Here is a 13,312-nt window from a genome sequence, read left to right as displayed (position 1 = left end):
TTACTTTTTTTTTTAAGGCTTTTTATGCAAACAACAAAAAAGCCCTTTTATTTCACCAGAGTGCTGTGATGTGCAAAAACAAAGTCAGCCTGCCATATAAAACATTGTAGGAGGATCGCGGTGATGTAATGGAGGATAAAATACTATTAAGTATAAAATAAGCTCGCCAAAAAGCCCGCGCTGAGTACCACAAAGTAGGCTAAGCCGTCAGAGGAATATTAACATTTTGTATTAACTGCCTCCAGATGACCATGCAGTGAAAGCAAAAAATATTAGAGGACATCATAATATTAAATGTGAAAATACCCACTGTTGAGTGCAGATCTATTTTCTTTCATATTTCCCGGTGATGTGATCAAACACTGGCATTTTCCTTTTTCTTTCTTTTTTTTTTTTAAGGTCGTTGTCACATGACCAACTAGCCAACACATGGCCTGTGTGAGGCTGACACGCCCCCTAAAGTCAACGGGAGACTATAAGGGTGACTGGGTTGGAGTTAAAAGTGAATCTTTCAGATATCTAGATTAGGAGTGCTCCCTCTTGAGAAACACGCTGTAATCATGTGTATCAGTGGAATCTTTGGACTGCCACAAGTGGAGCCGTGAATCCAAAGTCCAAGTTTAGGTTTGATTAAAACTTTTCTAAATATTGATCAGTCACTAAAGGAATGCATATGATGTTTATGTCATATGCATCTATCGCTGTTGGAGCCTAAAGATGATCTGCTGGGATAAAATCTGGTGTTAGCCCATTTAGGATTAATCTAACTTAAAAGCACATGCATGCTGACCGTACAGCTGCACCTGACACATTCCTTAAAAGTCATGTCCATAACTAACAGATTATTATCACTGTTATCAGTCAACAGTGATATTGCAACATTAGCAGCATAGGTTCAGAGGCCCAACCAGAAGAAAATCCAAGCCTTTAATGTGCAGTAGACAGGACATGAAACAAAATAATCAAATTTTTCTATGTTTAAACGGCATGGTGCTGAGCCTGGACTGGCCAGTACAGTAGCAGATGACAGAAACTTCTCCACTGCACAGGATATATAGTCATATATATATAGTCAGTGAAATAGAGATGGACCCAGTGGGACTTTAGCTCTTTATATGATTAAGGATCAGAGCAGTTGAGTGGTGGTTAGTGTTATGAGAAGTGGTGTGGCAGTATATCTACAGTACTTCAAATGTCTGCTTTGTGTTTTGTATTCATGTTGTTGTTTTTTCGTGGATGCTGATGGAGAAAACCGCCACTTGAGAAAGTCAGATTTTTAAAAATTGCTCCCCTTATTCAAAATTTTTCAAAATAAAGTATAAGATTTTGCATTAAATCTTTGATTGACAGGAGCAAATGTGCAAGAGGAGGAGAGCAAGGTCTGTGCTGTGGTTTATTTCTGAATGTCTCATTTTTAATATCAGTTTGTCAAAAAAAACAAACTTGATCAGTCTGAATCTAAGCCTCACTCTTTCCTTATTTGATCCTATATGCCAAACTATTTCACTGTTGCTGTACCAGTTCATTATTCCTCATTATTTTACAATAGAAATCTCTCAGTGCTGCATAGGGCACAATCACTTGACTTTCCTGAACCATGCAGGAAATGCTGAGCTTTCAGGACAGAGCCTTATCACCAGGCAGGCATGTAGAAATGATCTCAGTAAATCAGTGAGCAAGAACAACATTTAGGAGAGAAACACATTCATGACATTTACAGTAGCAGGAAAATCAGCATCAGCTCATGAGAAGACTTATAGGGAAGTCTGCTTTATGTATTTTACAAGTGAAGTGGCTGTGAAGCTGCATGAGACGATTCCTAGAAATAACACCAGCTAAAGAGACTGACATGTAATCCTGATGATCACCAGACCAAAGACAAAAAGAACAAAATAAAATGAAATCACTGTATGTAAAAGTACAAAGATTAAACAACTGCAGTATCTTATTAAATCCCATTAATGTTTGCTGTGTTTATCTCTGACATAAGTTACTTGTGTCACAAAGTATTGGGTGAGTGGAGTTGTTATCAGCAGCTACACGGTCTGGTCAAAGTGCATAGTGCTGATCTGCGGGGAAGCAACGAATCTGCATCCATTCAAATTAACTTTGGAATTAACTCTACTAAGGTAAAATACAACATTTTATGGAACTTTGCAGCATAAAAGTTGTTTTTGGTTAGGGTTAGGTCTTGTTTTACGGCGTTACTAGGCTGGACTGCTAATAGTTTAACTTTTAAGCAGGTTAAAAAAAAAATCTAGCGTGTAAGTTTGCCTGTGAGCTTGTTCATAAGTGAGTCATTTCATCAGGCTCCTGCATGCCTTCCAAGGTTTCAAGCCTCTTTCTTCCCTAAAGGAAGTTTAAGAGTACATGCTTATGTGCTGGTCATCAATGAAATCTGTTGTCTGTCATAAAGTCATCTATTTAAAATTTTATGATCTTGGATAAAGCCACTTTTGTCGTTTCAAAGGCCATACGCTATACTATTCATTACAGTCGTGACCTTTACTAAATGAGAGTCTGCATTAAAATGTTATTGATAGCTGAAAAATGATGGTTTGACCTCCAGGTTGCAAGAATGACTCGAGAAAAAACTCAGCTGAAGGAGTTTTTAGAGTCAATAAGTGTTCTGCAGTGGGTGCTAAGCTTTCTCCTCTTGGGTAAGAAGTTGCCATACTATCCCTTTTTTAATGATTTCCTAACAAACATCAGTGTATTAATTGCATTATTAATTAACTCATAAAATAAATCTCTTGTTCCTTCCCAACTCCAATGCTGGTCGACATGGCATGAAAAACATCCATCTCCAGGAGTGGCTTGTATCATACTGATGGTGTATCTTATGTTTACCTCTCTGTGGCCGCTGTCTGCTCTCTACTTTGTATGGTTGGTGATGGACTGGCATAAACCCGAAAGAGGTAAAGAAATTCAAGTATGCATGAATATAATGACGATACAAAAAACAAAATATGCAGTTTATACACTAATAAAAGGCCTACCTTTTAAAGTGTGTAACAGCACACTCAAAAATTATGATTTACAGTATATGCATGTATACTGGCTACATTAAATGGGTTTGCTGCTTAAAAATAGCTTCATTTTAGTTTTACCATTGTTTTTATAACTCTTAGTATTTAGTATACAGTTTTTGAATACCAGTGATCACATCAGGATACTCTTTAGCTTTGCTAACGTGCACTGTGAAACTGGGACACTCAGTGTTTCTAAGGTTTTCAATGTCTCCATCAGGGGGCAGAAGAACGATGTCTGTGAGAAAGTGGAAGGTATGGGAGCACATGAGAGACTACTTTCCCGTTAAAGTAAGTTTTGGGCAAATATCTTTAGATCTGTTTACATTTGCTTCCAACACACAGATGCTTACAGTGTACAGGACAGCTAATATTTTCAAAAAGCTCAAACCCTATGAAATGTCCAACTGAATTCCATGTTGGGATGTTTTTGGGGTACGGAAAGATACATTTTTACTCCAGTGCACACTTGAAGCACTGGAAACCTAAAATCCTGTTATTAGTCTTTACAAAGAGCATATTATATTTGAGGCCCTCACGCAGGGCACACAGTCAAAAGCCTGCAAGAACAAGTGTCTAATCTTTGCCTCAGTCAGATGAGTGAAAATGGGCATGGCTGTTTAACAGCAGCAACATCCGTGATCACCAACATTAACCCTCTTGTGTCAATGTTCTTTCTTAGCTGGTCAAGACAGCAGAGCTGAATCCAAACAAAAACTACATCCTAGGTTCTCACCCACATGGCATCATGTGTACTGGAGCCTTTACCTGCTTCAGCACGGAGAGCTGTGGCTTTGCTGAGGCATTTCCCGGGGTGCGAGCCAGCCTGGCGATGCTGGCGGGCCTGTTCAGGATACCATTCTTTAGGGAGTACATCATGAGCGCAGGTATTTATCGCATGTTTTAGCAAGGGGACTAAACTACTCCGTTTCTTAGTCCGAGAAGCATTTTGCATTAGGCCAAAACAGCAGTTTATTGATCATACTACAGTATACAGTTCATGTTCTGCAGAAAAAAGTGATTTTACTTTGTGGAATGCAAATGGAAGAAAGAATACCTACATGTTACTGATGCAAACTGAATTTGAAAGCCTGTTGACAGTGTAGACCTGCATGTTACAGCTTAACAAAAAAGTCCCTGTTATGCTCCTGACCTGAACTACTGAGGTTCTTACTCTGTCTGATAAGGACTTTACCCAGTCAGCAAACCAAGCCTGGTCCACCTCCTTTCAAAAAGCGGCAAAGGGAATGCAGTGGTAATTGTGATAGGGGGCGCTGCCGAGTCTCTGGCATCCTCTCCCGGACTCAACACAGTGGTCATGAAGGAAAGAAAGGGATTTGTCAGACTGGCCCTTGAGTTGGGGTGAGAATTATACACTAAGAAAGAAAATATATAAATATGTAAAACACTGAAACCTGAACAAACCTGAACTCTGACCTTCCACAGTGTTGATCTGGTGCCCGTTTATTCATTCGGGGAGAATGAGCTCTACCAGCAGGTGATTTTCGCAGAGGGCAGTCTGTGTCGCAGGTTACAGGACTTGTTTAAAAAAATCATGGGCTTTGCACCGTGTCTCTTTGTCGGTGAGCGCTTTGTTCTCATGCCCTACAGGACTCCAATCACGACTGTTGGTGGGTATTTTATTATTCTTTAAATAGCCAATACCACTTTTATGTACTGAGCCCATTTTATTCTCACACTGTACTCTTTTCAGTGGGAAGTCCAATCTCAGTGCCGAAACGTGTCACGCCCACAGACGAGGAAGTCGACCATTATCACAGACTTTACATGGAGGCCCTTTCCAAATTATTCCACGAACACAAGGTCAGCTGCGGACTTTCAGAAAATCACGAGCTTCAGATAATTTAGATATTTTGACATAAACTGTTTGCACCAAATACGACTTTGAGTCACTATGGATCTGACGTGATGGACCTATATTAACATTGAAGGTTTCCTGTGATCATCAGTCTATAAAAATGTGCCTGTATTTAAAACTGCTCATCACATGTTTTAAATAATTATGACGTGAAGCCTTTATGAGGCACTGCTGTTTGTATGGAAAACACTGGAGGATTATTAGTTTAATCATGTTTGGCAATAATTTTAACAACATATTGAAAAAATATTTCTCACATGTTTCTGAAAGCTGTACATATTTGGAATGATTCAATTATTATCTCATAACATGACATACTTTTCCTTTTTTGTTTGCATTATTAAAACAATCCCACTAGTTTTCATGAACAAAAGAAAAAAAATCTTACTGGATATTGTGTTGTTTTGAGCTGTACCCCCCCCCAAAAAAAAAGCTGTGTATTATTTAAGATCCACTAAAAAAAATTATGATGCACTTTGTCACAGATTGCTTCTTTTTATATCAGATCGACTTCACAAGTAATTTAATACTTATTACTGTAATTTGATCACAACTTTATTAATGAATCTGTTTACAGCAGTTCTGGTTGCACAATAATTACAAAACAAGCCTTTTAAGAAAAGAAATAATCTCATTACTCCAAAAAGCAGGCAGAACACAACACTGGTAAAGAGCAAAAAATGTGAACCTTCTAAAAGAAGTCCATATCATCTGGTGCATCCAGGTCGCGGTACTCAATGATGTTGCGTGGGTCACCTCGTGACATTCTGCAATGGATGGCAATGCAAACAGAAAAACAGTAGAAACGATCTTTTAAAGGGAGTTTCAAACTTCCACATTAGCAGAAAAAAGAAAATGTTTGTAGCAAAATAAAGACACGTACAGCGGTCTCACCTGATGTTGCGCGGCTTACCCAGGTATTCACCTTGTCCGCGGAAGTTGTCATAGTTGCCTCTGCCTCCACCATATTGGTTGGGTGGATAAGGAGGCCCACCAGCTTCAAAAAATGATTTTAATTTGAAAAAAGAAAAAGTGTTGCGACTTGACTGGAAAGCACATTCTCATTTTTAGTATAAAAAGGTAAATTCAGAACATACCACCGTAGCCCATCAGAGGAGGACGAGGCTGTGCAAAGCCCATTGGACCCTGAGGACCTTGGGGAGGAAACGGCATACTGGGACTGAGCAAACCTGCAAGATGAAACAGGCTCAGTGTATCTTTTTCTTACTATTCTGTTTATCTCTGTTGAAGAATATCTGTAGTTCTGGGTTGATTAGACAAAAATCTCAAACTGACCTTGGCTTGGGCCTGGAAGAGGAGGAAGTTTCATCTCTGGCAGTGATGGCCTCTTGGCATCCATCAGGAAATTGTTGAAGAAACTAACCTCCTTTTTCACTTCTTCAATTTTATCCCCATGTTTGTTCAGGATGTGCTTCCGTACAAACTCTGGACCCTTGAATTTGATTTGAAATAAAAAAAATAAAAAATATATACAGAAATAATTCTTGATTATTATTATTTTTAAATTACAACAGAACTTCCAACAAAAACTACTGGTATATCTCCTTTGTGTTTAATAAAATTCATTGACTGTGGTCATGCTGTACAGTCCTGAATACTATTCATTCTAAGTGCCAACCTTAAATTTCTTTCCACTTAGAGGGCAGAGCCATTTATCTTTTCCCAGTTCTTGTGTGTTGGCAGACACAAACTTCTCCACTTCTTCTTCAGGGTCCTTGCGGCCCATCTTCACCCCCTCTTCTTCAGACAAGACTTCTTTTAAACTAAACAAGGGGGCCAACTTCTCCTCCATCATTTTCTCCCACTGTTGCACTGTTGAATGAGGGGATGTCATCTTATTAAATTCTCAATCAACACTAAAACTTTAAAATCCTCACTTAAACTTTTTTTTGCAATCTGCATTGCCTACATTTGGCACTGTTTATGATAGGTGGCAAAATAGTCTAAGCACAGCAAATGTTTAACTAGCAAACACAACAGTTAAAATTCACGTCAACTTCAGGATGTTGGAAGATTCATTTTCACTACAGCTGAGTCAACATGTACTTTTTCATCCCAGAGGTCTCTTTTGTGTCACGTAACATGAAAAGGGAAGAACACTGACCTTCTCCATGTGTGATGCGGTTGGGAGGAATGGGTCCACGTACATGAATCATGCCGCATCGGTTGGGCATTTCATCCTCACTGGGGTATTCACAGGTGTTGTAGTAGTCAACTGAGTGCACAACACGGAGGTACAAGACCAAACGATCCAAAACCTGAAACAACACATGGCAAAATTGACAGGCCTAGCACAGTGAAGATACAAATGGAGAAACCCACTTTTAAAAGAGAAGATCAGATGGATATTATATCTTAAACTGTTCTAAGTGTGGTAAAGTAATGACCTTGACAAGTTTGTCATCCCTCTCAACAGTCATCTCTGCAGGGTTTCCTTCCTTGATGCCCTCCTCAGAATCCATTCCACTCCCGGAGCCCAGAAGCTCCTCCTCCTCAGCACTGACCTCCTCTATCAGGTAATCGGTAATATTCTTCAGGATGGGGTTCTGCGCTGGCAACTGTGGAAATAACAAAACCCCACAAATGATGATGATGGTCAAATAACTTGAGAAAAATCGGTTAAATTGCATGGGTACAGGTACTATACCTCACTGCTCTGCCCTTCTTCCTGGGACTTGTTGCTCCAAAGTTCCCCTTTCTCATCTAAGGCATGAATGAGCTTGGCAGCCAGCTTGATATCATTGCGGAGAATCTGCTTGTGCTGAGTAATGCCATTAACATTACGCACCCTCCGAGCCAGGTCCCTGTTCACCCCCGGTGCCAGTTCACAGTCTCGCAGCTGTGAAGGGTAAAAACAGACTGGTAAAGGCCTCAGCTGAAATTTGAACGATCTCTGCATCTCTAAAGCCACCTGCAACACAAAGTTATAGCAGTGCCAACACTTATGACTGGTGCACTTACCCGAATGTTCTGAAGGTTCCAACAGACTTCTTTGATGTTGACGCTACGGTCAAAAGTCACCCAGCAACGTCTGAAAAACCTGAAACGGTGCAGGTTTCATGTCAAAGTAATGAATGACTACACTAATCCAACCATTTACACTTTAGTGTAGCAAATAATGCAAAGTTTTCATTTTTCATACCTGCGCTCTGGATGAGGATCAGACAAGCAAACACGCAGAAACCCAGGGTAACGTCGACACAGCTGAGAAGAAAAAGAAACCACGCTCAGTTTAAACCAGGACACGTATCTGTTTAGTGCACTTAAAGATCTGGATCTGATAGGTACGCTTCTTTTATACAACTCACAGCAATAATCTCAGCCTTGGAGATGGTGGGAGCGATGCTTCTCATGAACAGAGAGCAAGTCCTGTGGAGAGGCCGTGGTCTAGGAGAGTCATCTTTGGGCTTTTTCTCTTCCTTCTTGTCCTCCTCGGAGTTCTCCTTAGGTTTCTCCTCTGAATCATTAGGAAAGGGAGATTTATTTGATGAGTGCTAAATTACAGAAAGATACATATTATACTCCTGAAAATATATAACCAGACACTACAGGCATGATTTCTCACCTTCACCTTCCTCTTCCTCCTCATCCTTGTCTTCCTCTTCCTTCTTCACTGGTTTGTCAGAGCAGTTAGAGTTGGAGTCTGAATCTGAGTCCGAGTCACTCTCTGAGGCGCTGGCTTCATCATCGCTGTCCCCGCTGCGCTTCCTCTTTCTTCTTGGCTAAACAATCAAATTGAAAAACAATCAGACCAGTTCAATTTCTTTCTTTCTCTTGGTAAGAACTAATTCAGTATCAGAAGGAACACTTACTTTCTTAGGTTCAGGAATTTCTTTTGCTGGTTCTTTCTCTGCCTCCTCTTTCACATTCTCTCCTTCTGCTGTGGCAGCTTTCTCTGTGCTGGCTGAGTCACTACCCTCCTGTGGCACAGTTCATTGTCATCAACAGAGCCTCATGAAATGTCTACCGCCTGTCTAACAGAGCACACATACCTTCTCATTTCTGTCTTTCTCCACTGGTTTGCAGTCACTACCCAAAGCTTTGAGGTCTTCTCTCTTGGGAACTTCAGTGCCCCTGGAAATAGATGCTGACTTCTCTCTGTCTTCTTCCTCTTCAGATGGCAGATCCAAGATGCGAAGATCATGGTCTGTGCCCCCTTCCATTTTTATCACAGCTGAAATGCAGAAAGAACGTTATGGTTCAGCCATAGAAGTACTCTTCTAAGTACAATCCATGCAATTAGGTCAGATCATTTTTGCTTTTATTGTAAAAGCAGACTTAATTGTAGATACAAATGAAAACTCCACAGGTCAACAATGCTCTTTAAGTTGTTTGAGACCTCACCTGCATCCAAAACTTTGATGATGGCTGGGGTCTGTTCAATGTCCAGGGAGACATTATCAAACCAGCCGTTCTCCATTAGGAAAATGAACACATTCAGGCGGTTGTGCAGAGCCCTCTGGGCCTCTGCCTTAAGTCGTCTGGCCTCGTCAGGGTGGTACTTGGATCGGAACCTGTGTCCAGAGTTGGGCGTCCACAACAGATTGGGGAGAGAATGATGGGGGTTGGGATGAGCGGGAAGCAAAAGTTAGAGAACAAATAAATATTACAAGCCTACGTTACATCTGTGTATTTTACACTTTTTTTTTTTAGTTTCTTCTAATCACATTTTTAACAGAACATTTATTCTGAATAGGGTTTTTTATGTTAAACAACTCCAATTCAATAAGCAATCTAGCATATGACAAAACTTTAATTTGTCTTCAGTATATCCTAGTTATTATAATTTTCTGTAATTCTATGTTTTGACTGTGGTCTTCATAGCCAATTACTCAATGTTAGAAGATTTGAGATTAACTCACCAAAAAAGAAAGAAAAAAAAGGCAGGAAAAAAACAACAGAGATGATCAAATTAAACATTTACATATTCAAAATGTCACATTAAAAATGTTAGCATTAAGTGGACTACAGTTACCTTTTGTTCTGCCAGTTTAATAACAAATAAATACAGAGAGCGGGGTCTCTTCTGTGAAAGTGCGCTCCACTTCACCCCAATGGTGTGTCTGTATGCACACAAATTCGGTTTTGGGATTTGATCCGAATATAAAAAGAAAATTGTGTCGAAAAAGGATAAAACAAGAAAAAAAAAAATTTCCGTGTGCGGACGACTACATGGCTGTCTATCTAAAATCCCTGTTACTGTGTGTCTAAGAGCAACTGCATTGTGCGCAGTGCATGCCCTGTCTGTCTAAGACCGATTCTTGCGGATGAGCTCCACTTTTTCTCATCTTGAAAAAAATCGTCGTCAACGTAGTAGTTGAAATGAAGGGAAGAAAAATGGGTTATGACAAAACAGAATAATTTTGCATGATACCTGTGAAACAAGTGTCAAAGCATTAACAGACAGCACACAATTATGAATCTTGTGTTACTCCAAATAAGACAATCAACCCAAGGAACAAAGACGTTTTGGTCAAAGCACCAAATGATGACTTTAAACAATTTCGTTACACGAGAGTGACAATAAACAATTAACACACATTACTTCCTAGATTTTTTTTCTATACCCAATGTTTGACTAGTGATAATATTTGTATTCCTGCCTAAGGAGCTATGGATATTTATGGATAAAAAAAAATTAAACTCCTAAAATACATTTATAACAGATATAAACTAATGTTGAAATTGGGTTGATTTTCTTATTTTGTCAACAAGTACTATAGCAACAGTCATTAGTTATAAATTAACTGTGTGTGCCTGGTCCTCGTACTGGGTGAAACTGTCATACCAAACGCCTTTCCACTGCTTTTGATTTGTGTGCATTAACAGCACCAGAGTTTAACAAGAACATAACGGAGATGGCATATACATGCACCTTGTTTTAATGTACTAATTTCATTAGCCATCAATTACAAATAAAAACATCATCTGAATTTTTGAATAGAATTCTAAGATAAACCCACCAAAAGGACCAGGCTCAGCCTATTATATTTGCCTTTAAATAGCAATTAAACCTAAAATGATGAAAAGGCCAATAAAGAAATAAAGAGCCAATTACATTTGGTGAGGACAACAAAAAATAACAGCTTAAGTAATGCTAATGGTTCTGTCGATGCAATAATTATATTATGACTATAATAAAGAAATTATATTCTTGATAAGGGCTTATGTAGTAAAGGCATCTGAGATCGTACCACTCTTCATCTTTATGAGCCAAAAAGAAGTCCTGCATCTGCTGTCGCCGGAAGTCGATCTTGTACTCATTGTAGCGTTTGACGGCCTCAGTCTCATCCACAGAATCATCTAAGGACAGCAGAAACTCCTTAAAGCTCTTCATTATTGGAGGAGGAGGACCTAAGTCCAAGTCGTGGATGTTACCAAGCCTAATGAAAGAAAGATATGTTGGATGGAGCTTTGACTAGCCAAGAAGCTAGTTGGCAAAAAGACATATCTGAGGTAACAACATTAAAAATATCTTTAAAGATATGTAAAGTAACATTTAACTTCAAAACTGAACTTAAATTAATTACCTGGCCTGAATGGGGATGCCTTGATGAGGCTGCATGAGGTGCATGTCGGGATGGCCCCAATGTTGTGGTGGTCCATAGCTGGGCCCTCCTCCACCACCATAACCCAAGTCATACCCACCACGGTAGGGGTCTCCACCATGGTCATCCCTGCCAGGAACGGATAAGGGGCTTTAAGTAAAATAAAAGATGGTTACAGACATTGTGCAATAGTAACATTGCAAATCCTACCAGTCTCTTCTCATGCGTTTCTGCTGGGGACTCATGTCGTGTCTGGGTGGGGTAAATCTCTCCCTTCGACCTCTATCATAATCCCTGTACTCTCCACGACTTCGCCGCTCCCTGCCTCTATCCCACTCCCTGGACCAATGATCACAATCAGAGGAAGGAGAGAAAACATGAGGAAAGAAAAAAAGGTAAGAAACACACAAGTCTATCTTTAATATCCACTTTACTCAGTGTAAGAGCAGCAAAGAGCTACAATTTATTAGCATTTAGCTGTTCATCTGAATATGATTAGGCTGTATCAGGTTTCACTGAATCTGGCTTGTGCCCAATAGCATCTCTCTTTCTAACCTGTCATTCCAGTCATCTCTGCGCCGGTCCTCTCTCTCTCTTGAACGGTCATAGTCACTTCTCTCCCGTCTGAATTTGTCCCTTCTCCTGCGATCATGGTCATCATCACTGTCTCCCATCTGCACGAAGAAAGAAAATCCAGATCACGTGTAGTATCCATTGATTATTATTAAGATGGCTACAAGCAGAATCGTTTTAAGGAAGGCTTTACTTTTTATATTAAGACCTGATAAGTGCAAAGCCAAAGTTTATGATTTACATCTCAAAAGAAGAAACTGCTCTGATGTAACAACTCAAAACACATGTGCATCTTCCTTTTAAGTGACAAGTCAGTAAACCATGTCAGCAAAATGCCCCCCATGAAGATTGTTCTCGTTAAATATTGTTCTCATTATAAGCCAGGGAAACTGTTTCCTTTATTTTGTCTTCAGTATGTGGGGTTGCCACATGGAGACCGGGACGGTACTTATAACAAGTGACTATTAATATTTGACCTTCTAATTCAAAAGGATTTTGGTGACGGCAGTCATTCAAACAAGGGGGACCGTGAACAAGGAAATGCAGATAGTCTGTCACAGACGACGTGCGTAACTTGCCGTAAAGTGATTCCTTTGTCTTGCATCGTTCATGCGATCATTGATATCATCAGACTGGGATTTACAAAATTTAAAAAAAAAAAAAAAAAAAAACAGATCAAAATTAGTAGCTATCCGGAGATACAGGTTTGAGTCTTTCAGTCGAAACAAAACCTGTAAATTCGTGTTTCAGGGCGAGTTAGGACCCTCGATAATGCAGCCATGTATCGTTAGCCACTACGCTAGCTGTGTGTTAGCTGAAAATAAAATGAAAGAAATAAAATTAAATGAAATAAACTGAATTGCGGTCTCATTCTACAGACCTGTCTTATTCTAAATAACAGACCAACTGATATAACTGAGGAAAAGTCAATAATTACGATAATACCTTAACAATTGATCTCGTTCGTCTCCCTCTTTCTCCGTAGCCTTCACGTCTTCTTGTTCTTCGCTTGGAAATTGGTGAACAACTAAACATGGAATTAGCGCCACCACCTGGTTTGGAGTGTAAGCCACAATTTATCACCTCCGCCTAGGTAGCGTTTACGTACGTGTCATTCTTTTTGGTTGTAAACACAACAACTCGAAACGTTTTGAATGACTTTTGATCAAACTTTTTAGGAGTGTATACTGGGGTCACGTGACCAAACCATTCAAATCTGGCTTACATCCTCCAAGGTCTTCAAGGTCAAATTAATGATTTAT

General features: G+C 39.6%; 2 protein-coding genes across 3 annotated transcripts; one reads left to right on the top strand and one right to left on the bottom strand.

Annotated features, from left to right (window-relative positions):
• Positions 1-2,028: 2,028 nt before the first annotated feature.
• On the top strand, positions 2,029-5,367 carry mogat3b (monoacylglycerol O-acyltransferase 3b). Its single transcript, XM_040032799.1, has 8 exons — positions 2,029-2,129; positions 2,570-2,660; positions 2,811-2,918; positions 3,250-3,320; positions 3,712-3,916; positions 4,217-4,391; positions 4,476-4,660; positions 4,744-5,367. The coding sequence occupies exons 2-8, from the start codon at positions 2,579-2,581 to the stop codon at positions 4,896-4,898; spliced, it is 981 nt and encodes a 326-aa protein (XP_039888733.1). The 5' UTR covers positions 2,029-2,129; positions 2,570-2,578; the 3' UTR covers positions 4,899-5,367.
• A 74-nt stretch (positions 5,368-5,441) lies between these two features.
• On the bottom strand, positions 5,442-13,108 carry srrt (serrate RNA effector molecule homolog (Arabidopsis)). 2 transcript variants are annotated; one of them, XM_040032798.1, is made up of 20 exons: positions 12,996-13,108; positions 12,033-12,151; positions 11,688-11,816; positions 11,460-11,606; positions 11,124-11,312; positions 9,274-9,443; positions 8,922-9,103; positions 8,742-8,849; positions 8,495-8,651; positions 8,238-8,386; positions 8,072-8,133; positions 7,891-7,969; positions 7,577-7,768; positions 7,317-7,487; positions 7,034-7,187; positions 6,548-6,741; positions 6,205-6,361; positions 6,006-6,098; positions 5,792-5,905; positions 5,442-5,675 (listed from the first exon to the last, which is right to left on the bottom strand). In XM_040032798.1, exons 1-19 carry the CDS (start codon positions 13,083-13,085, stop codon positions 5,799-5,801), a joined length of 2,649 nt encoding a protein of 882 aa, XP_039888732.1. In that variant the 5' UTR covers positions 13,086-13,108; the 3' UTR covers positions 5,442-5,675; positions 5,792-5,798. The 2 variants fall into 2 exon arrangements, with proteins under 2 accessions (XP_039888732.1, XP_039888731.1); XM_040032797.1 differs by having other exon boundaries at positions 5,803-5,905.
• Positions 13,109-13,312: the final 204 nt, after the last annotated feature.

Source organism: Simochromis diagramma, unplaced genomic scaffold (genome assembly GCF_900408965.1).
Source record: "Simochromis diagramma unplaced genomic scaffold, fSimDia1.1 OVJJ01000216.1, whole genome shotgun sequence".
Classification (NCBI taxonomy): domain Eukaryota; kingdom Metazoa; phylum Chordata; class Actinopteri; order Cichliformes; family Cichlidae; genus Simochromis; species Simochromis diagramma.
Note: the sequence above shows the minus strand (reverse complement) of the source record. Positions and strands in the feature narration are given on the sequence as shown.